Here is a 24,828-nt window from a genome sequence, read left to right on the forward strand (position 1 = left end):
ACATTTTAGACTCAAAATGTGCTCTGAAATACCATTGTCACTGTGCATTGTTATTAATTAATAATTAATTATTATTAATAATTATGATAATTAAGTACAACATGGCACTAATACCTTTAACATATAAATGAAATAATGAGCTATCTTTGATTTATATGGGCTGAAAATAGATTGTGATTGACTGTTTCATTTGAAACATGTAAATATAAATAAAAGAGCAACAGAAAACAAAGTAAAAATCAAAACAAAATTAAGTCACCATGAATAACTCCATATGCCACACAATTTAAATGTCTAGTAAGGAGTAGGATGAAATACTATTTACACCCCCATGGCGTTATTTAATAGTTTACAAACATGTGTTCCTCAATTTAATATATAATACGACAATGGACATGTATAATTATTTACAAGCATAAAGTTTAATTACTGCTTGTAATATTTTTCTTAATTTAAGATTTTGACAATGAGTTCTCAGTGTGATTTCTGCATTTTTCCGGCTAATGTACGATTTATATGCAGTGAGACTCAATAAAACTACGGTACCCATAATTCATTCTGTTTCCGGCTAAAACGGATGTCTTGTCGGATTGGTCTTCAACGATCTTTTAAAAACAGTGAGCGGGGGAGTAAATTCTGTGAGAGGAAAGCGGCGGACATTGATAGTAATTTTTTTAACGTACACTATTAAAAACAACATTACGCTATTGTGGAAATGTTGCTTATTGCGGGCAGCTAAAAACCTGTTTATCTACCGTACGCACAAAAAACATTTTTAAAGACGTCGACCTTCAAGTAAGTCGCAGTAACTGTTCTCGGTTAAAAGTCTGTTATAGCGTCATAGTGTATTGACGTTGTTGCTAACGCTAACTAGGCTAGCCACTGTGTTGAAGTTTAAGTTATCTTTTATTTACTCTTGGCTAACGTGTTTTCCACAGCTGTCGTCATGAAGTGTTTAAAGGTGGACGAATACATCAAGCGGACTGCTTCCGTGAGAGAAACGGAACTTTTATTCCACGAACTCGAGGTTGGGACCAGTTTATTAAGAAGAATGCTATTAACTTTAGAATTCACGTTAAATTGCTAGTCTGACGCAAGCTGTTAATGTACCTATATTAATCCATTATTAATTGCCTCTACGTTCTCGATTTGAAAGCTGGATTTATTTATGTATGGTCTTTATTTTGCAGAATTATGTAAAGGGTAAGCCCGGGCTTCAGGGTCGCACACTGTGTGACCGGATCATCAGAGCTTGTAACCATCAACTTGGAGTTGGAGGCCTTGACTTGGAGCACATCGGTCAGTTGGTGAAACTGATGGAGCTTTCTCTTCATGGCTATGACATCTTTGCAGCACTTGTGCCTCAGAGCAACCCCTTATACATGGAAAAGATTGTTTTCCATATTGTCAAAAAGCTAAGCAGCATAGAAGTTCACACTCTGTGCAGCCACATAGCTGGACTACTTTACAGTCGTCTTTCTAAAGCCCAACAGGTATGCGTTGCTTTCTCTACAAGAGTGTCTTGTGAAGTATGTCTGACATTGAGTTGAAAAATTAATAATTTAACAAGATTTGTATTTTCTGTAGGATGAAGAAGACTACTGTGTTCTTGTGAGGAGCTGTTTTTCCGTGCTGTGGAACGGACTATCTGCTGCCAAAGACAAGAAAATCTTAAATCCTCAAGACAGACTGCGCTGCCAGATGCAGGCTTTGAGCTTTCTTTTGCTTTTGGACACTGAAAATGCAACTCCATCTCTGCCTAAAGCTGTTGTATACATTGAAGATATCATCACTGAATTTGAGAGTAGCTGTGGAGTGATGACAAAGGAGGATACCTCCATTCTTCTACAGGAAATGAACACACTTTTTAACACATGTTGGACTGGTGATCAAGACTCTGACAGGGATGGCTCAAAGCAGCGTGCAGCATCACGTTTTTACGTGCTTTCTGAAATGGTGCTGATTATATTGAAGGTGCTGTGTAAGGCTGGCCACCACAGGCTGGCCTCCTCCTTCCTGAGTGAAATTGAGAGAAAGGCCTCAGAGTTTCTTAGCTGTCAGTGTACAGCAGTGGTGCTTGCCAAATGGGGAGTAATGATTCATTCAACAGTGAAAGCAGGTGATGAGGCTCGCCAGGCTTTAACAGAGTGTGCTAGGGCCGTGAGATCAGTCTCTGGTAACCTGGGTGACAGAGAAGGTCATGCATTTCTGGAAGGGTGCAGCTTTGTTGTGTGGGCTGTCGACAGTGGGTATGACAAGGGTTTAAGTGGACCGGTGCTACTGGCTTTGTTTTCTTTTTTTGAGGAACACCAAGAGTGCGTAATGAGGATACTAAACAAGGTTAGCATTGCCTCTGACGAGTCAAAATAGGTTGAAGTTTGGAAAAACTGACTTTTTCCTGATTATAAGTGCTTTTTTTTATTATTATTATTATTACATTTATTTTTTCAGAACTTGTCATGCCAGACCGAGTGCAGCAGACTACAGAAGTCACTTTGCTTCAGTATTTACAAAGGCTTTGAGTTTGCCTACGAGAGCATGCTTGCATCTGAGGTAAGTAGGGATGGGTAGAGTGACAACATAACATTGTTTTGATTATGTTTTTCAAGGAAAGTAACAAAACTAAGACCCAACTAGATATTTTCTCTTATAATTACATTGTGCTGTTAATAACTTTCTTTTGCTCTTCTTCTTTTACTGTTGTTGTTTTGTTGTTGTTGATTTTGTTTTTTAATTTAGCAAAGAAGAAAGAGGAAAAAATAATAATAATAATAATGGATTGGATTTATACAGCGCTTTTCAAGGCACCCAAAGCGCTTTACAATGCCATTATTCATTCACTCTCACATTCACACACTGGTGGAGGCAAGCTACAGTTGTAGCCACAGCTGCCCTGGGGCAGACTGACAGAAGCGAGACTGCCATATCGCGCCATCGGCCCCTCTGGCCAACACCAGTAGGCAGTAAGGTAAAGTGTCTTGCCCAAGGACACAACGACCGAGACAGAGAGCCCGGGGATCGAACCGGCGACCTTCCGGTTACAGATACGCTTCCCAACCCCCTGAGCCACGGTCGCCCTTTGTCTGCCAATACTTATACCAGTATGCAGTTAGAGCTGTGGGGATTAGAACGACTGCAGGAGGGGCATGGATGACCAGGGAAAAATATAGAATGATTTTTATTTATTTATTTATTAATTTTTTCTCTTAAACTGAACTTGGAAAGTTCTTGCTTTATAGCTTCTTTTTTTTTTTTTTTTTAAAGTAAAACATTTTGGTAAACAAATTCAAAAAGAGAAAGCCGCTTGTTAACCACTGTTATAGATAATAGAATTGCTCTGGTTTATTACTGTTTGAGTTGTGCACATACAGTCAAAGGTGTTTCTGTAGATGATGATGGTGTTGGCAAAACTGAAAAATCATATATTTCTGTGTGGTTGTTTTGTTTGTTTTTTTGTTTTGCTTTTGTTTTGTTTTTTCCCAGTTCTGATTGTACTTGGTTTAACTGTTGGTTGTGATTTGTTGTACGTAGCTGGAGGACAGTGACACACTGGAAAGAGTGCTGCTCTACTGCCAAGCCACAGCTGGACTGATGATGACAGAACTGCATAAACTGTCTAGTGAAAACCTTGTCATCAAAGCAGGTGATTTTCTGTTATTAATGTTGTCAGTTCACTTGAAATGAAATTATATGAAAGGGTTCCTTAAATTATACCATACTTTAGATAGAAGGATTTTTCCTGACGGGCATAAATGAAACGTCAGGTAACAAAACTGCTTTTAAAGAATGTAATTACATGAAAGTTTTGTTGACTTTCTTTTGTCTCTAGCTCAAATAAGAAATACCATGAGGTAAATAGTTCAGTTTATTTGGTCAGGGTTTTTGTGCCTTTTTTTATTTGTCATTTTGTGTTCATGTGTCTTCTAGTAATTGCTGTGAGCAACTTGGCTTGTGGGTTGTACAACAGACGTCTCTATGACAAAGCCTTTATCCTAGTTGAAATCCTCTGCAGGGATCTGTGCAAAAATTGCCCTGCCTCTCTCTCTGTGGATAGGGTAAGTGTTCTTTAATGATTGTGTAATCTTATATCTCTGGTCATATTTTGTAGTGAGGCACAGCTAGGGGAAAATTTGGGGGTTTATGACTAACATTAGTATGCAGACTGCAGCAGTTGGTTTACGAATGAAACCAACGTAATGTATGGGAAATTTATTATATTTGCTAAATATTTGCAGTACTTTCTTTAAAATGTCTGTTTTTACGGTTTGTGATCAGTTGAGCCGGCCCTTCATGCTGGCTGTGCAAACTTCACGGCGGACTGGGCAGTATGATCGAGCTCTGGACTGGGTGATCCTGTGGCTGAAGGCTTTGGGGGACAAAATCACTGCTCACATGACTGAACCTGTATCGCTGTGGGTGAAAACAAAGACTGATGCAGCGTGTAATTCTGAAGAAGACATTAGGCTCAGGTACAAACAAGGACTAATGAAGTGATTTTTATTGTATGCTTGTCTTAGATTTGTCTTTTCTAACAATATTAAATGAGTAGAATATTGATTTAACAAAAGATAAATGCTTGTTTTGTGTTGGCCATTTCTTGAGCAGGACGTTGCGTGACGGTTTTGGTCCTGATGTACCTGATGAGAATGTAATGTTGCGCCTTTTGGAGGAAGAGCTTAGTGCTTACAAGGAGATGCCAGGAGATACAGCCCAGGAACGGTACAACACTCTGTGTGATCTGTTGGATATCTGTCACGAGGAGAGTTCCCATATACATCTGCGGGCTGTTTACCTCTGTGAAATGGCCAAAGTTGTGTGCTTCCAGGATTTCAGTGAACAGACTGACTGGTAAGAACTTTTTTTTTTTTGCACCAGTTCTAATGAACTCTGGTCCTTGAGAGACAAAACACATTCTTTAGTGTACCACCAAACTGTGTACTTGGGTTATCACCATCTATGGAAAGTAAATGTTTTCTCTGTGCTCATTATGTTATATTATTTGTGTACACAGCTCAGCAGTGGATTTTATTCACGAAGCTCTACGACTTCTTGATGAAGAACCAGAGACTCCAGAGAATGCAGACAAACTGAAGGATGACAAAGCCCATGCTTTGCTATGGCTTTACATCTGCACTCTGGAGAAGAACCTTCAGGAGGTGAGCGCTGTGTCATCAATCATCTGCTTGTTTTTGTGGATTGCTGTTGTTTGTTTGCACAAAGGTGTGAGAAGGAGTAAAACTGAAAGTGTAAAGTCCGGTTTACATAGTGGAAGCCATGAGAGGTTATTTAGAGGTCCCTATTCAAATGAATGGGAAGAGAGACATATATTTTAATTTTAAGGGAACTGTGTATGGAATCAGCAGTTGAGTCCAGTAAAGACCAGACATCAAAGTCTGATGACTTGTCCCGAAATACTTTTTAAAAGCTTTATACTCTGCATGTGCACGTGCACAGTTTCATGATATGTTTCACGAACATAAGTGGCTAAGCTGTTTCCCAGTTCAGCAGTCGATTGGCTCTTTAGAGAAGGACAGCAGCCATATTAGCTTGCCTCCTCGTTTTATATAATGTTTCTGGTGTTAGTTTGATACTTCTTATTTGTTTGTGTTTGGATTAATTGTTGCTTGTTTTTTTTTTTTTTTTGTATTTCTTTTTTTAACCAGGCCATTGATAGTGACAGAAAAAGGAAAGAGCTGCGTGAGCAGACACAGTGTGTGACCAGTTCCATAGGAAACAATGATTTTGATTATGAAGACAAGCAGAAAACACAGGACAGTATTCCGGTTTATGAAGGGCTGCATTTCAACCTGACTGCAGAGCACAGTAAGAAATTTTTTTTCCCCCCGTCAGTCAAATCTAAACTGATTGTTTGTTACTGGATATGTTTGTGTGATATTTACAGTCCTCCTTGTTTTTTTTTGTCTTCAGAGTTGTGTCAGCCGTTGGAAAGCGCTTTGGATATTTGGACCACTATTTTTCAGAGTGAAACCCTGCCTTCTGTCAGAGAGCCAAAAGAGACGTGTCGTTCCATTGGTGTGACTGCATCACTGTTCAGACTCATGGGAAAGGTAACAGCACAGGATGTGTAAAATGTTTTCTTTATGCTCCGTTTTGCTAATATCAGTCATTCTAGAAGCACATTTTGCCACTTGGTAACCAATGAAAAATTAATTGGTTGAACATGTTTTTGGTTTTTTTTTTTTTTTTTTGAAGCTGCACTGTAATGGTATGTTTGCTGTGTTGCAAGAATATTCACTGACCATGTTTTTGTTTCCAGCAAGTTATCTAAACACCAATTCCATCCACTTAAAAAAAGAAAAAAAGAAGAAGGCATGATTGAATCCTTTTGTGTGTTAAATAATAATTATGTTAAATAGTTATGATATCAAACTTTACCAGAATAAGTGTATGGCCAGAGAGATTTCTTGTAACTGTTTTGTTTTCTGTTGTTTAGCCTCTCCAGGCTTTGAAGGCTCTCCAGATTTTGACGGACTTCTCAAGGAAACTGGCTGATAACGAGGCCTGTGCCAGCTCGCTCATTCATTCAGCCAGTATTCTTCTTGATTTGGGCTCCACAGAACTGGCGCAGGTAATGCATGCCGTTTAGTAACCTTTCTTACTTTATATGCTTTTGTTTAATAAGAGGCAATATCCAAATGCGCCATATTGTTTTTAGACACAGCTAGACCAAGTGGAATCAGTTCTCCCAAGTAACACAGCAGAGGGATCTTCATCCTTGTCCTTACTGGCAATCCTGGTGAAAGCTCAGTGCCATTACAACAATGGGCAGGTATGTAGCATTCTTCACATTAATCCACTGATTTTGATTTTCCTAAAACATATTATTCTTGCAAGTTATCATTGTTGGCGGGATTTTGTCTTTTAATTGCCCTTCTTGCGTTTGCTCCCATTTCAGATTGACTGTGGACTTCGCTGCCTTATTGAAGTGCTGAAAGAACTAAAGCAGCAGCAGAAACAGTCAAAAAGCTGGTACTTGCTGCGTGCACGGACTCTGCAAACATGCGCTTCTTTTTTGAGCATAGATGCAGCTCTGCTTCCCCAAGTTCAGAAAAATCTTATAATGGAACAAGGTTAGAAGCACTTGCAACTCTTTCTTGAGCCAGATGGCCTTGTGTGTTTTTAATTTTGCATTGTTAGAATATGGCGAAGAAGTTTTCACCTATAGTATGTATGTATGCATGTGTATGTATCTCTTAGGTATAAGTACTTCAGATGGTGCCCTGTACGAGAGCCTAAAGCTTCTTTGCAGCCTTCTGGTTACTTTGGTAGGAAAGGGCCTCTATGGGACTGCCACCAGCAGCAACAGTAGCACAAACGTGGTTTTCATCAACCAGGGTATGTTTGTCCCTCATTCTGAAAGTCATTGGTGCTTGTTTTGCCTCTTGTAACTGTCTTCCTATTCCCTTCTTATCCCCTATGAGCAGGAGATAACCTGGCACTTAAGTGGCAGCTGCTTGCAGAACTGCTAAACTGTTCTAAGAAGATGGTGTCTGTGAGGAGCGACTGCGGGGCCATTAATGACGCCAGACTACAGTGTCTAGAAGCCTTGAAACTGGCCATAAAACTTCAAACACTCAGCCAGTATGTACATGTACATCTTAGTGAGTTAAAATGCAGTTTTTATGAGATATTTGTCTATATGCTTTCTACATTGGTGATGTTAATGTATTGAAGTGACATTTTTATTGTGGCTTGTTTTGGTTTTTTTTACACTGAGCACAGTAAATTATGAATTCCTGTTAACAGTGTTTTATTTTGTTGTTTGTTTTGTAGATGTTCCGAGTTGCTGGTGATGAAAGCAGAGTTGGAGCTGATGCAGGGAGAAAAAGATGAAAGTAGAACTGATTTGGACATCGTCAGAAACCTTCTGGAGCGCTCCACAGGTCTGTAAATGTATAGCTCCAACACATGGGGCCAGATGTTAGTTTAATAGTGTTGACTTCCAATAAAAGGTAATGATATGATCACAACTGAAATGTTGCTTTTCATGTTATTGAGTCACAATAGACAATGAGACTGGACTTACCAGAGGCCACGTGAAATTATAAAATATGTTGCAAGGTTGTTGTTTTGTAACTTTTTTTTTTCTTTTGTTTTCCCAAAGACTTTTCTGATCAGGTGCAGAGGGCTGAAGTGAAAATCAAGCCAAGGAAAGGTCGTCCTGTCCAGAGACCTCAGTCTCCTCTTCCAACCATAGAGGATGATCTCAAGGACATCTTGAGCACCAGGTGGACCTCCAAAGAGCCTATAGTGAAGGATCTGTCCGGCTCTCCACCTCTCAAAGCCCTGCCTCACCGCTGGCTGTCGTCACTGACCCATGAACCTGAATGTCAGTGCCCTTGCTGCTCTGAACCCTGTCTAGGTCGTGCCACTGCTCGCTGGGCAGCTGCACAAGCTGATCTGCTTCTTCAGCTGGATCCGAATGACACCAGTGTCAGCTCCAAACTTCAATGGGCAACATTATCCCGCTCTAAGACTGTTACTGCCAAACTTGGAGTAAAATTGGCTAAACTCTTCCCTCTGTACAATACTGGCAAGCATATTTCTAAACCCTCCCTAATGCAGGATATAGTTGGCCGTGTTTATCTGCACATGGCTTTGTCTGGGGTAGATCCGAGCCTTACCAAGGTCTGTGCTATATGGAAAATACTGGAAGCTGGGTTAGCTTTTGTTGAGTCTACACCTTCTCCAATGCTAAGGCCTGTGAGAGCAGGCCTAATGACAGCCAAAGCCATTGCATCCCTGATAAGCTTGGCTGCCAAAAACGAATGCACTCCTGAGGAGCTCTTCTCAAAAGCTTGGACTTGGAATATGCCGAAAGAGGGCAAAGACCTGAAATCAGAACAGAAAAATGATCCTCCTGCATCTGTACTGAAAAAATCTAAAGACGTCATTAAAAACTCAGTTACTGCTGATCCAAAAAAGGAGGCAAAGAAGACCAGGTCTGTCAAACCTAAGATTCAAGTCACAAGCTCCTCAACCAAAGAAAAGAGTCAGGTTCCTATCACACCAGTAACTGTAAAGTCTTATCCTTTTGTTAAAGAGCTCAGCTCTTATGACTTCAACACAGCGGTACCTACTTTGGCCCTTACTCCTGTACAGATGGTAAGATGCCCTGCTTCAGTGCAGAAACCATCAAGGACTGCTCCTAAGCTACAGTTTCATGTGTATGAAGAGTTGTCTCCAGTTCAAGGCAAAGCTCAGCCTGTGCCTGCTGCTCCTAAACGAACAAAGAAATCCCGTTTCAAGGTAAGCATCTAATGATGTGAGATTTTATTATTTCATGATGTGCACTCCAATTTTATGCAAAAATAAGAAAAATGTCTTTAAATTTTAATTATAGGTGGAATTTAGTGATGAAAGCGACTCAGAGGCTAATGCGCAGGCAGAGCCCAAAGTAAAAGCTGAAGCCTCTAAGACACGAACAACTGCTAGGAGAGCTGGCCACAATACCAAAACAACCCCAGATGCACCTGCAGAGAAGGTTCCCCCCAAGAGGCAGGTTAGAGGAAAAAAAAGCACCGTGGTCCCTCGTGCTGCTTCTTCTGAGGACGAGACATTGGTCTGTCGGCCTGGTTCAACAAGAAGAACCAGAAAACAAGTTTCCGCAGCTGCTGTGGAGGAACCAGACACAATGAGGACCATTGAGGAGGAAACTCCAGAAATTCTGGACATGAGCATTGAACAACTTAGGACATCAGATGCTGAGGACAATTCAGCTGCAAGTAAAGATAACAGTATGTATTTTGTGCACATTTTGGAACATCTACATGTCAGTCATTCACATGTATTGCTGTTTTGTTTTTAAATTACATCAGTGAATTCAGATTACAGAGAAGTTTTTCCCTAACTCCCTTGTCAGTAAAGTGCGTAGTTGTAGTTTTCACAACATTTACTTGAGGAACAAATATCCGCAAGCAAATACAAATATCGATAATTCAATTCAATTTTATTTATATAGCGCCAAATCACAACAAAAGTCGCCTCAAGGCGCTTCATAGATACAGAGAAAAACCCAACAATCATATGACCCCCTATGAGCAAGCACTTTGGCGACAGTGGGAAGGAAAAACTCCCTTTTAACAGGAAGAAACCTCCGGCAGAACCAGGCTCAGGGAGGGGCGGCCATCTGCTGCGACCGGTTGGGGTGAGAGAAGGATAGTGGTCACTATAGTCTCTAACAGAATATCTTGACTGTTTCTCCAGACGTGGATTTTGAGGTGCTGCGGAGGGATATGTGCGGTAATCTGGAGAGAGATGAGCTGTTGGTTCTCAGAAGCAGAGGTCATCTGAGAGAGAATGCACAAATCCACCTCTCTCATGCAGACAGCAGGCCAGGTGAGCCAATATCAGATGATGCAGTATTAATAATGGACTGGATTTTATACTTGTATCTTATGATTGTTTTCCTTTTGCTGGCACCCAATGTAAAATGAGTTCAAGTACTATAAAGGAAGGGTTGCTTTATAAAGTAAAACAAGGGCTATGATACCACGATAGGGCTGCTCAATTAATCGAATTTTAATCACGATTACGATCTGGGCTTTCAACGATCATTAAAAATGACTGAGCCGATTATTAGCCCCTCCCTCATTTATCCGCGACACCTTAAAGGCCGGTCCGTGAAAATATTGTCGGGCATAAACCGGTCCGTGGCGCAAAAAAGGTTGGAGACCGCTGATTAAGAGGACCCGAGGGAAGCTCTGAAAGCTAAGCAGAAGTTATTTGGAGAGTGACTGCTGTTGGTTGAAAAGAGAGTTTAAAAAAAAACAAACTTCAGTGGTGTTGCACACTATGTTATATTATTTTTTTAAAGTCATTGTTAACCCTTTAAAGCCGGTCAGAGCAGCACGCTCCGTTTTGCGTAACTATTGTTAAATCCCTGTAGAACCTGAACCGTGTAAGCTAGCGCAATAATTTGTTTTGCATATGAAACCGGAGGAGTTGTACTTACATCTGATGCCATCAGCTTGTCCTCGGTCACGGTTTCGTTCCACATATAGCTTTGCAAAAATTGCATAAAAAGCGCTTGCAGGAACAAAAACATAATATTCCAGAAACACGCTTTGCCGTTCCTATCAGCTGTTCCTAACACTTCCCACAGTGAAATGATGCACATGCTGTTTTCTTTGCAAATTTGCATCATAGGATTGTTTTTTGTTTTTCCTGCAGTATATAAAAATTGCTGTATCTCCAAAATAAAACTATGAAGACACTCAAAATAAATTTCCTGTTGTTGTAAACTATTTTTTGCAACTTTATTGTATTTAAAGTTTTGAGGGATAAACCTCTTAAATTTCTCCAAGTAGAAATATATGTAAACAAAACAAAAACGATTTTTAATTTTTTTTGTAGTTTATTGCACTTTTTTGCAATTTATGTAATTACTATGGACTTAATGCATACATATTATTAAAATATGGGCTATAACAGTTGTATTGATGTATAGCAACTTGAAATGCTCCCACAAATGGCACTACAGCATGTAAAAAAATAATATAAGCTCTGGCGGACTTGGTTCTATAGTAGGTCTTAAAGGGTTAAATAAATATCGTCAAATAATCGTGATCTCAATTTCAGTGAAAATAATCGTGATTATCATTTTTGCCATAATCGAGCAGCCCTATACCACGACTGTAAACCAGATTTGTATGTTAACACTGTTTTTAAGTTTTAAAATGTAATTATCTGATCCAAAGTGTCAAAAAAGGGCCACAACAATAGAAAAATAAACATGGAAGTAATATATTAGATGTGGAGTCCCTAATGAAGTTTCATCCTTAACATCTTTTTTTCAGACAATCTCACTTTGGAGGATGTTCAGTCATTGCTCCGTTCAGCGTGGTTGACTCTTCAGCACTTCCCCCCTCCCACTCTTTATCCGACCCTGTGTGCTCTTTTGGCCTTGACCACGGGACAGCAAAACTCTATAACCACAGCAATGCTACATAGCCATTCTGTGGGCATCACAAGTCGGCATCGCACAATCAGGCATATAGCCAGTTGTCTCAAGTAAGCACCTGTAATATGAAGTGTCAATTTATGATTTTCCACTCATGACATTCTATTTTCTGACACCCGTCATTTCTATTGTAATAGAAAGCTGAAAAAGGCTTCCAGTGAGCTGGAGGACAAGATGCATACTCTGAGTCTGAATGAGCTCACTCAGACTGTGTGTGAACAGAGGCTGGCTCAGATGGAGAACATCTTTTTATTCCCAACAGCTGACCCCTCGACTTTTCCAGAGACCCACGGCCAAGAGTTTATCCAACAAATCCAGCACCTTCCTTCAGGTAGAATAATACTTTCTTTGATTTCTCTTGCTACCCTGACAGCAGTGAGCGTCTTCTATTTTAGCATCCATAGCCCAACTATGTCAGAATCTTTAGCATTTGAAAGGCTAAGCTAAGTAAAAGCAGAGTTTGCATTATCAATGTGACCTAAATAACATCATTTGACAGTTTCTCTGTCTATACTTTCTGTTTTAGGAGTGACTGCATGTGTCATGTCTGTAATGGGAGTCAAACCAGGAGAAATGAGCAACAGCATCATGCTGACACGTCTGGAGAAAAGTTCTGCTCCTGTCACAGTTTATATTGACACATCTAAACAAAAGGTGAAGGTTTTCAGCAGACTGTTGATCTATTTTCTTCCTTCAAAGCAAATACATTTACAATTAATGCAAAATGAAAATGTAAACTAACATAGTTTTTACCTCTCAGCCATAAAAAGACTGATGGGGTATTACCACCCAACTTTGTGAACACGATAACATGAACAAGGAGACGTAAGATTTTTATACCATAAGTGTATCTATTAAAAATCTCAGACAACTTTGTCTCGTCAACGTCAGAGGTCAAGTTTTCTGAAAGTCTTGTGAATGCAATAGCTTAAGAAAGAAGTCACCTAGGATTTTCAAATTCATAGCACAGGTGCATCTACTAGGGAGCTTAAATCTAGAAACAATCAAGTAAGGGAATTTTATTACTGTCATAATCTGACGCCTGAATTTAAATACTTTGTTTGGTTCTGTGACTTCATGCCTCAGTCGTGACACTCAACAGCAGCAGCCCCAGTGCTTTGTCCAGCTTTGTTTATAAGACCTTTAAATCATATTTTTAACAGACAATGACTAACTTTGACTTTCTGTTGTGCAGCATCCCATTAGCCAGTTAGTCCAGGAGATGGATAGTATTCTGGTCGAGCAGAAGGTTGTGAGCTGTGTGTCTGAGAAAGCCAAGTGGTGGGAGGGCCGCAGGACTCTCGACTCTCGAGTTGAGGTCAGTATTACAGATAAATGACGTTGCTGGACTTCATAGTGCCTGCATTATTCACCTACTTTGATTTTGTTAAACAGTCATTTAGACCAAAAAGTGTCATAGAAACAAAATTTCTATGAGCAATGTGAATTGCTGTTTTAGAGCGTTCTTTTAAAGTGAAAACATTTTGCTATCTCACCTTCAGCAACTCTTGAAGGACATGGAGAAGTTGCTTGGATGCTGGAGAACCTTCCTTCTACCCCTTTCACTGGATGCTGAGCTTTCCAAACAGACCCAACACCTTTACAAGGCATTATCTGCAAGGGGGGTGCCAGTGCAAGAAGAGATGTTGAAGGTGGTGTTTTTTTTGTTTGTTTTTGTTTCATTTCCATGGATCTTTAACATCAGGTTAATCGATTATTCTGACCACTAATGCCTCTGACTTGTCTTAGGTTCTGCTTTCTGCATCTCCTGTGCTATCTGAAGACGATTTGAAAAGATTCACTCTAGGAGTTTCTCCACAGTGGGACACTGAGTGTGATCAGCTTCTTCACACTGCTGTGTCCCAGCTCTTACAGAGGGATGAGCCCCGAAATCATGTGGTTCTAATCCTTGACAAGGTTGGTTTCATCATCTCTGTGAAATACTGAATTCACTTTTATAGCTAATGCAGGCATGTGTGTCACTACAAGTTGAAAAGCATCACTGCATTGTATCACTTGTGAGAAGACAAAGTATTTGCTGCTTATCAGCTTTTGTGCTTTTTGCTGCAGTACCTTCAGAAGTTGCCATGGGAGAGCATTCCCGTCTTAAAGTCTAGCTCTGTAAGTCGGATGCCTTCTCTGCACTCGCTGCTTGGACTGAGCATTCAAAAAGAGGTATGATTAAGCTCTATAACTGTCAGGTAGGACTCATACATCTATGTTAAGGCGTTTAACATTCACACCTCTCATTAACTGCAATGCTAATAAAGACATTCCCATGCTGTCAAGGATTAATGCAAAGTGTCTGTATTGCTAATGAAATAGTTGATTTCAATAGTCGCAATGTTATCATTATTTCAATCATTCTTTTAGACTGACTCCGAGTCTATTTTGAGGCGTGGTGTGGATGCAAAGAAAGTGTTTTATGTGCTCGATCCTGATGACAATTTAGGAAACTCCCAGGAGCGTTTCAAAGACTGGTTTTGCAGGTGAGACTGAAACATATCAGTAATTGAGCACAAGTCCATGCATAAATGTTTTTCATCAGTTCAGTTTTCTATTCTCATTAAAGCAAACCGGACTGGGAAGGAGTGTGTGGAGTTGCACCTGCCTTGGGCCGACTAGAAGAAGCTGTTTCTACAAAAGACGTCTACATGTGAGTTTCAGTTTTTCAAGTAAAAAATTAACTACTGATTCAAACCCCTTTGTTTGAACATTTTTCTCTCTTCAAGATTCACTTTAAAATTCTTTAAAAAGAAAAAAAAAAAAGGGTCTCCCTTAAAAACACATTAAAACCAATAATGTCAACCTGAATGAACTACATATATATATATATATATATACATACTTGTAAAAATTAATTCTGTAAGCAGACCACTAAGCACTGTGACGGACTCCAAGGCACTTCATCACTTGGGTAATACTCTCATCTTGGCAGCATCATGCTATTGGTGTACCTGTCAGGGCTTAAAGGAAAGAGGTTGGGGTGAAAGTTTTTCTATTAGTAAAAATAATTCAGCCACGGTCTTGTTGGAGTAGCTTGAGGACAAGTCTGGTTTTACCATCGTTGTTGCTAACGACAACCCGTAAAAACAGGCGCTTGTCCGTCTGTAGTGTGGTTATATTAAATATAAGAGAAAGAGAGAACTTTAAGAAATTAATATAGCCACTACAGTGACCATCAGAACGATGAAAAAAATATTGTTTTATTTTGCGACACCACGAAACAAACGATAGCGTAAAATGAAACGATAGACGTTTTTATATCGTCATCCGATATATATCATTATATCGAACAGCCCTATGTAGAGATGTGTACAAAAAGACCCAAAGCTTAATGTGCTACTTTGAGGGCCTTCTGGAGATAAGTAAGGGGCAGTGTGCAGAAAGTGAAGGTGTCTGGATGGTGACCCTGAGCTTTACTGTAGATGGTTCACACTGGGACTGATTTCTTAATCAAAAATAAAACTTTCTCTTTGTCAAACATATAATAGTCATTCTATTTTACATAATTAGGGCTTGTTTTTCGTAACATTCAGTTCTGTCAACAGATTTCCATCCATCTTTTTTTACCTTGTATTTCTATTTTTTTTTTTTTTTTTTTTCTTTCTGTTCGTTTTGCGAGTTTCACTTTTTTTAATCTATCTCTCCATGATTTTAGTTATGTGGGCCATGGAGCAGGAGCCCGATTCCTGGACAGCCAGGCTGTTCTCAAACGGCCGCTGAGGGCAGCATCTCTGCTGTTTGGCTGCAGCAGCGGAGCCCTGGCTGTCCGGGGGCAGCAGGAAGGAAATGGCATTGTGCTAAATTACATCATAGCAGGCTGGTAAGATATTTTTGCATTTTCATTCATGTGCAGCTGAATGAAAACTGGATAACGTGATCATATGAAATGCACAGCATTTCCTTTTGATGGCTGAAGCAAGTTATAATAGCTGATGTGAAACCTTTTCATTGTATGCATTTATTTTTAACTTGTGCACTACAAAGTACTTATGATTACAACCTAAAAACAAAAATTTAAATAAAGAAAAATAAACATAAATAATATATTTTTTTAATACTGCTGTTGCAGATTTAATTGCAATTTTTTTGAAACAAACTGTTGTTAACAGAAGGAATATTTGGGAATCTTATGTACAGGGTGGGCCATTTATATGGATACACCGTAATAAAACGGGAATGGTTGGTGACATTAAAGTCCTGTTTGTGGCACATTAGTATATGTGAGGGGGCAAACTCCTCAAGATGGGTGGTGACCATGGTGGCCATTTAGAAGTCGGCCATCTTGGATACAACTTTTGTTTTTTCAATAGGAAGAGGGCCATGTGACACATCAAACTTATTGGTAATGTAACAAGAAAAACAATGGTGTGCTTGGTTTCAACGTAACTTTATTCTTTCATGAGTTATTTACAAGTTTATGACCACTTATAAAATGTGTTCAATGTGCTGCCCATTGTGAATGTGAATATAAACAATAGGTTGTTTTGTTTTTTTTATATACAGTAATTACATAAACAAACACAGTTGTGTCTGAGAGTCAAATTGAGTCACTTATATCCAGTGAACTGTTCAAGTTTGTCAGAAAACTGCATACTGACTTTATTTAAGGGATAATTTTAAGGCAATACAAGGCTTATTTTGTAAACTGACAGAAATCATTTTAATAAAGAACAGTGGTCCCTAAATCTAAAAAATAGAATCTAATGGATGTACATTTGTTTTTATAAATACAGGTAAAATATCTTGTTTCAATCAAAATCTATTTTGACTGCAGTTCCTTCTCAGCTGCTTGCTTTGGCTTCACATAACAAGTTAATCCATTTATACTTCTCCCACTCTTCACACACTGATAGCAACACCGCAGGAGAAATGCCAGCACAGGCATCCGGTATCCGTAGTTTCAGGTGCTGTACATCTCGTATCTTCACACTATAGACAGTTGCCTTCAGATGACCCCAAAGATAAAAGTCTAAGGGGGTCAGATCGGGAGACCTTGGGGGCCATTCAACTGGCCCACGACGACCAATCCACTTTCCAGGAAACTGTTCATCTAGGAATGCTCGGACCTGGCACCCATAATGTGGTGGTGCACCATCTTCTGGAAAAACTCAGGGAACCTGCCAGCTTCAGTGCATAAAGAGGGAAACACATCATCATGTAGCAATTTCAAATATCCAGTGGCCTTGAGGTTTCCATGGATGAAGAATGGACCCACTATCGTTGTACCCCATATACCACAGCAAACCATCACTTTTGTTGTTCCAACAGTCTTGGAGGGATCCATCCAATGTGGGTTAGTGTCAGACCAATAGCGGTGGTTTTGTTTAACTTCACCATTCACGTTAAAGTTTGCCTCATCACTGAACAAAATCTTCTGCGTGAACTGAGGGTCCTGTTCCAATTTTTGTTTTGCCCATTCTGCAAATTCTGTGTGCCGATCTGGGTCATCCTCGGTGAGATGCTGCAGCAGCTGGAGTTTGTAAGGGTGCCATTTGTGAGTAGCTAATATCCACCGAAGGGATGTTCGACTAATGCCACTCTCCAGTGACATGAAAGTTAGCGAGCAGTTTGCTGACTGTAGCATGGGAGATGGGTGGTCTCGTAGGGCGTCTTGCATTGAAATCTGCTGCAATGACCCGGTTACTGCGTTCACCAGATATCAACACAATTTCGATCCGCTCCTCACGTGTTAACCTCTTCGACATGTCAATGGCTGTGAACAAAGAGAAACTTGTAAATAACTCATGAAAGAATAAAGTTACGTTGAAACCAAGCACACCATTGTTTTTTTCTTGTGACATTACCAATAAGTTTGATGTGTCACATGGCCCTCTTCCTATTGGGGAAAAATTCAAAAGTTGTATCCAAGATGGCCAACTTCTAAATGGCCACCATGGTCACCACCCATCTTGAGGAGTTTGCCCCCTCACATATACTAATGTGCCACAAACAGGACTTTAATATCACCAACCATTCCCATTTTATTACGCTGTATCCATATAAATGGCCCATCCTGTAGAGCAGGGGTGTCAAACTCAAATACACAGTGGGCCAAAATTCAAACTGGAACAAAGTCGCGGGCTAACGTTAATATTTATTGAAATATATTTATTCCTCCAGATATAAGAATGAATCTTTTCTTATGGACTCAAACACGTTTGCTGAAAAACTGAATATGGAACAAGCAAAGCTTTATACTAAACAATATATATATTAGCTGTATAATACCAGTAGGCCAGCTCTGATAGTAATTTGGTATGGCTTCGCGGGCCAAATGTAAGTAGGCTGCGGGCCAAATTTGGCCCGCGGGCCAGAGTTCAACACCTATGCTGTAGAGTATCTAGTTTGTAACATGTCTTATGGTCATCATCCTTTTGATTTTTTTTTTTTTTTTTTTTTTTTTTTGTTTGCTTGTTTTAGCCCATTCATCTTGGGAAATCTCTGGGATGTCACAGATCGGGATATTGATCGCTTCACCAAGGCCTTGTTAGAGTCGTGGTTTTCTGCTGGCTCCGGGGCACCACTCCTCGACTTCATGGGGTCGTCTCGGCAGGCCACTCACTTGAAATATCTGATAGGCTCTGCGCCCGTGGTATACGGGCTGCCAGTGCACTTATCATAGGGAGCCACTGAGGTTTTTTTTTTTTTTTTTTTTTTTTTTTTTTTTTTATAAATGCATTTTGAGTATAACATTATAAAAAAATGTTATATAACCATTGTTTTGATTATCTTTTTTTGTGTGTGTCAATATGTTTTAAATAACTTAGGATTTTATTTTATTTTTTTTAATTCATCATTAATGTATAGAATGAACTCCTTTTTAAAATATAATAAATGTTTTTTTCACCCACAATCTGTCGGTGCCCTGTTAATTATGTAAAGAAATGAAGCCCAGATCTGTCTCCACAATTATCAGATCTCAATCTCTGGGAGTTGGTTGACCAGGAGATTGGTATGATGGATGTGCAGCAGACAAATCTGCAGCAACTCTGTGATTCGTTCATATTTAAATGGAATAACATTTCTGAGGAATGTTTCCAGCACCTTGTTGAATCTATGCCACGAAGAATGAAGGCAGTTCTGAAGGAAAAAGAGGGTCCAACCCAGTACTAGCAATGTTTATTTAATAAAGTGGCCAATGAGTGTACATTGAACCTGGTGCCTGTGGTACCTGACATATTTACATAAAGCTCTCTACCTTAAACCAATACAAAAAAAGAAGAGTAACGGTATAAAAGTGTTTGACACGAAAAATGTCTTCAGAAAGGAGCCCCCCATAGCCCATCTTCTCGTATCACTGCTGAATGTTTTTCTAGTCACTGTTTTGAACTTTGCACCCATGGGGCATGCATGGTGTTATTTCTTTGGAATAAATTATTTTTTAACAGCAGTTGGTGGATGTCCACACTTTCTGGGTGCTCTTGCAGTTTTAGTTTTATTTTGTCACAAGCACAAAAAATAAATTTTATATAGGGCCTATATCCAGCAATATTTTTCTTCTTCTTTTGGCCTGAGCAGATTGAAAGCAGATCATCTGCCTGCATCTCACTCTATCCCAGGAATCCCCTGTCACACAAACCCTCTGCATACCATCCTTAACTACATCCATGAATATTTTCTGTTGTCTTTCTCTTCTCCTGCTGCTTGGCAGTTCCATCTTCAAGATCCTTTGTCTGATACATCTGCCATCTCCCCTTTTCGCAGGTCTAAACCATCTCAGCTTTACCTCATCAAACTGCTATTCCCTCTGTGTACTCATTACTAAATCCTGATCTCTCCCACTGAAAACTACATCTTCGATTGTCTGTGAAGGTTCTCAGTCAACCAGGTCATCGTAGTCTATGGAGCTTGGGGGGGAGAAAGCATCTGGAGACATTTCATCTTTTATCCAAGAAGCGTCTTTAGTTCATCTTCGACTGCCACCTGCAATTCGGACTGCTGTGTTTTAGTCATTTCAGCTATCTCCAAACTATACATCATAGCATGTCTCACTACCACCTTGTAAACCTTCCCTTTCACACTCGCTGATATCCTTCTGTCACAAATCACCCCGGACACTTGGCTCCACCCTGCCTACACACTCTTCTTCACCTCTCTTGTGCACTGTCCATTGCTTCAGATGGTTGACTGCAGGTATTTAAACTTCTACTTTCACTACCTTTGCACCTCGCTACCTCTCTCATTCACACATATGTATTCTTTCTTTCTTCTATTGACTTTTGTTCCTCTTTCCTGAGTATATCCTCACTTCTTCAGGCTCTTTTCCTTTCTTCCTGCTCTCACTACAGATCGGTGCCATCTGCAAACATCAAAGTCCACAGAAACTCCTCCCTGACCTCATCTGTCAGTGATCACCATTTTAAACAAGAAGGGGCTCAGTTCAGATCCCCAGTGTTATCCCAGCTCAAACTTGAACCCATCTGTCAGCCTCACATACTTCTCCTTGAAGAGGCATAAGGAGCTGGTTCACTTCCTCACTTCTCCGCAGTGGGGCGATGTTTCAGACTAGTGACGGTCCAGCTCCATAACCCGGAAACAGCATCACTAAAGGTCTCTTAGCATCACGCTTCCAACATGGCGGTGAATCTGACAGACCTCTCCCTGCCTCAATTAGAGGGACTGAAAACCCAGCTAGACCAGGTAGTGTGCCTAGTTTATCCGTGTGTGTGTGAGGAATGTGTCCTTATAAAGGGGTCTAATCAGAGCTTTAAGCGTGCTGAGAACGGGCCCGGGTATTCAGCCGGCTAGCACCACTGATGCTAACAGTGCAAACCCATTGTTGTTGATGCTGTCGGCACACCTTATCAAGTCAAGCATAAAACCATTGGTTGGTAACCGTGTGCCACTTGCTTTCTACGCGTTGTGTCTTTTTGCAGGAAGTTGAGTTCTTGACGTCTTCGATAGGTCAGCTCAAAGTTGTCCAGACCAAGTATGTTGAGGCAAAAGATAGCTTGAATGTCCTAAACAAAAACAATAAAGGTGAGTAATAATTTTAACTTCTGACAGCCTACCTCTGGTAGATTGAAAAACATGTTTATCTCAAGACTCAAGAGGCGTGAAACTGACTATATCGGCAATAACTCGTATTATTATATATTAGATGCACCGGTATTCAAATGAAATGCAAGTAGCAGCTACTACCCTGTTTATTTACTTCCCCTTTTAACCAACCAGTTAACTGATAAATGTTATGTAGTGAGAGTGAGGAGCAGGTTGAAGACAGCCTAGAGAGGTTTGAAAGTCAGCACAAGTGTTGAATGAATGCCATGTTGATGTCAGAGTAGAAAGGTCAGACTGCTTTGAGTTGATGGAAGAACAACAGCAACTCAAATAACCACTCTTAATAACTAAGGTCTAAGACATTCATCGGACGTCCTCTATGAAAAATCAACTACACATCCTGGATTATAGTGTACATGACTAAATTGTGTGGCTATTACCCCTTTCACAGTTTCAACAAAAAAAAAGCAAGAGCAAAACACAGAAGGGCTGAGGCGCTGATCTGAGCTCATATGCACTGTAATGATATAACCAGTCATCACATTAAAAACGACACTTGTTACAACCTTATTAGTTCTTATGACACCCCCCACGACCATTTCTGGCCAAAAACAGAATTCTGCTTTTTCAGTAATGTTTGCTGGAAATCTGTGGCTTAATTTGATTTATTATTACCTCCTCCTTTCTCCTCTCTCATATAGGAAAAGAACTCCTTGTGCCTCTTACCAGTTCTGTATCCTTTTGTTTGCACTGGACAGTAAGTGTTTTGCTGTGTTGTATGATGTGCTTTAAATTACGTCATGGTTATCTTGAGCTATGCATGTTTGTCCTTGACATTCCTGTTACTCAGATGTATGTCCCTGGGACATTAAATGATGTGGAACACGTTTTAGTGGATGTGGGGACAGGATACTATGTTGAAAAGGTAAAAAAATAAAATAAAAATTTGCAATTTGAAAAGCCATGAATGGATTATAATGAAACAAAATGTTTAAATGTGTTTGAGTTGTGTTGAGATTTCTCCTTTATGTCTCTGCAGAACGTGGAAGACTCAAAGGCATTCTTTAAGCGCAAAATAGACTTCCTCACAAAGCAGATAGAGAAAATTCAGCCGGCCCTACAGGAAAAACATGCCATGAAACAAGGTAATTTCCTTATCTCGGTGCACCATCATACAATGTGACATTATACTGGTTTTAAGCACTGTATGAGTCAGAATTCTGGCTGGGTTGGAGGGGGATGAAATACTTATTTTATTCAATGACATGCATGTTTCTGGACTTTTTATTTTTTTTTCTTCAATTAAAATGAAATTATCCTAAAAATTAGACGACAGCAATTATGATTATTTTCACCACATTAATGTCGACTCTTTTTGAATGGATTGAACCTCAGTCTTGAAACTTTACCTTTACCTTTTGATCTCATCGGCAAAGCTTCATGTGTGTATCTTGCAGAGTTGTGATACAGTTGTGGTGACAAATTGTGCCAAATAACAACCAAATTACTCATAGTGCCTTTGCAGTTGTTTCCCGTACAGAAGGTGTCTTCATAAACACATTTTATCATCATTGACAAAAACACAGACTTACAAGGTGAAGATGATATCAGCTGAAAATCCATGTCCACTCATGTGATGAACCACGTTGGATAATAAGTTTGCAATGCAACATAACTCCCCCACATCTTCACTGTGTCTGTGCCAGGCATCGTACTTGTCCTCACTCTGTTTGTTTTTTTTTGTTTTGTTTTTTAGTTCGTTTAGCCTTGGCTTTTTTACAGTACAGTTTTTGTTTTATACACTAAAGAGTAGTAAACTAAATACTTAAGTAGCTTTCAGCATAGCTAGCTAATATGAATTTTGATGAATTAACCTATGAAGATGACATTTGATGACCTCGCCTGTACCCTCAACCTAGTACACTAATGCTGGGTGATTTAACCCATGTGTAAGTTATATAAAACAGCATGTTAGTGTTGTTGGGTTAGTAACGACTTTACACCTTGGCATTTATCAATGAAGATGTGGTTCAACAACCATTAGAACAGTATTCGGGTTTATCCAGGGGTAACTAGGGGCAGAAACCCCCTCACTAACTTTTGATTCAAACACACTCATTTTGTTCTAATAGTCAGGAATTAAATATGACAGAAACCACTCAGAAAAGAGCTTCAAGGGTTATTCTGAGTAAGCTATGAAGGGTAATAGAGCTAAAATACAATAAAAGTCGTTCATCAAATCACCTGAGTGAATAGTTCAAATGTGAAGAAAAGCAATGTTTTCAGCCTCTCCCATCCAACAGGGAACAGCATGCTAAATTAAGAAACAGCTCAACTGAAAGTCATTTGTATGCTTATGAACTGCTCAGTCTTTAAATTTGGCACATTTCCTGCCCCCCTACTGTCTGTATTGCAATGGAATTCCTGCACTACGCAGGGGTTAGTCTAAGGAGGGGCCAAATGTCACTTTAGTGACTATTCTTTGGGATTTGGATAATATAAATTATTAATCTAGCAAGGATTTTATGTATATTCTTATTGATTAAACTAGCAATATATAAAGAAACTAAATGTTTTTTCTGGGACAGCAAATGTTTGATCAGTGGACTTATGAACCATGACTGTTTTTTTTTTTTTTTTTTTTTTTTTTTTTATGAAGCCATGTGTTGAGTCTTTAACATTAAAGAATAACGGTAATTTCCAGTGTCCATGCCATTACAAAAGATGGGTATGAGTGCATATCGGAAAATGTTAATGTTAATCGATAGCAGCGTTGAATTTATATTATACTTGTCTTCTTTTTTGCAGCTGTAATTGAAGTAATGAACATGAAGATCCAGCAGTTACAACAGAGCCAACAAGCCTCGCAAATGGGGACCACCAAGGCATAATAAGAACAGCTGTTTGAACTCCTTATGAGCAGGAGGATTTTTTTAGTTTGTGTTGAGAAAACATGCTTCAATCTGACGAGCACAAACCTTGTTTCAAATATATTACAAGTAGCCTGTTGTTATTGTAAAGCAGCCATATGCGCTTGGTCAATTTTAAATTAAATTGGGTGTCCAGCATGTTTGATTATTAAAGAGGTCACTGTGGATTCAATGAACATTGAAGTGTTTGTGTTATTGTGTTTATCAGTGAAAGTCAATAAGGACAGCTGTTTTGTTTGTAAGACTGAAGATTGTAAAAAATGCACTACTAGACTCTACTTTGGTACTACTTACAAGACGCTGCACTCCCACTCCCATGTTTTTATTTATTCTGGTTAATTAAATTCACAGGGGCTGCGCCATCCTTTCTGACTTGTTTAGCTGGGGTTTAGAAGGGGTTTGGTTAGAATGAAGCTTGCAGGGCTTTAAAAGGCAGACAGTGATCATTGTTTCTGTGTTGCAGTGTTTCAGGTGTTAGCAGGGATTTTGATTTATTGCACAGGCTGGGTAATCAGTAATCCACTAATCACATAGTGTTGTGCAAATTGTGTTGCTTTTGAAAGACTGTGGTAAACGAAGTCCCTGTAATAAGTTTGACTGAGGTAAATCTCAAAAACAGTGACCTCTACAGGACATTTTGACTGTTTCAGAGTAAACTACAGCTTCTCCCGACGGCCATGTGCTTAGGATCATGAGACTTTGACCCCTTCAGGCTGAAGGTGGGCAGGGCCATACTTAAATTGCAAGGTCACTGTAGAAGGCCACAATTGCCCTTAAAAAAAAAAAAAAAAGTAATGTGACACCATTAAATAAAATTGGAACTAGCTTATTAAATGTCAAATTAAATGAATCGTTAACTTATTTATACTGATAAATTATTTCACTTTGTAATTAATAGCAGTTTTTTTT

At 39.5% G+C, this 24,828-nt stretch overlaps 2 protein-coding genes across 2 annotated transcripts; both read left to right on the forward strand.

Annotated features, from left to right (window-relative positions):
* The first annotated feature begins 578 nt into the window (after positions 1–578).
* Positions 579–18,618, forward strand: espl1 (extra spindle pole bodies like 1, separase). Its single transcript, XM_026168076.1, has 32 exons — positions 579–795; positions 939–1,027; positions 1,191–1,493; positions 1,588–2,340; positions 2,452–2,553; positions 3,532–3,643; positions 3,928–4,055; positions 4,276–4,469; positions 4,606–4,848; positions 5,012–5,156; positions 5,664–5,823; positions 5,929–6,068; positions 6,455–6,589; positions 6,677–6,790; positions 6,917–7,091; positions 7,219–7,356; positions 7,446–7,602; positions 7,795–7,904; positions 8,126–9,270; positions 9,365–9,758; positions 10,228–10,359; positions 11,820–12,033; positions 12,121–12,314; positions 12,510–12,637; positions 13,179–13,301; positions 13,486–13,635; positions 13,733–13,900; positions 14,054–14,158; positions 14,357–14,472; positions 14,556–14,639; positions 15,645–15,809; positions 18,410–18,618. The coding sequence occupies exons 2-32, from the start codon at positions 947–949 to the stop codon at positions 18,609–18,611; spliced, it is 6,510 nt and encodes a 2,169-aa protein (XP_026023861.1). The 5' UTR covers positions 579–795; positions 939–946; the 3' UTR covers positions 18,612–18,618.
* A 1,893-nt stretch (positions 18,619–20,511) lies between these two features.
* On the forward strand, positions 20,512–24,095 carry pfdn5 (prefoldin 5). Its single transcript, XM_026168077.1, has 6 exons — positions 20,512–20,629; positions 20,866–20,968; positions 21,691–21,722; positions 21,840–21,914; positions 22,029–22,134; positions 23,798–24,095. Exons 1-6 carry the CDS (start codon positions 20,564–20,566, stop codon positions 23,878–23,880), a joined length of 465 nt encoding a protein of 154 aa, XP_026023862.1. The 5' UTR covers positions 20,512–20,563; the 3' UTR covers positions 23,881–24,095.
* Positions 24,096–24,828: the final 733 nt, after the last annotated feature.

Source organism: Astatotilapia calliptera, chromosome 5 (genome assembly GCF_900246225.1).
Source record: "Astatotilapia calliptera chromosome 5, fAstCal1.2, whole genome shotgun sequence".
Taxonomy (NCBI): Eukaryota; Metazoa; Chordata; class Actinopteri; order Cichliformes; family Cichlidae; genus Astatotilapia; species Astatotilapia calliptera.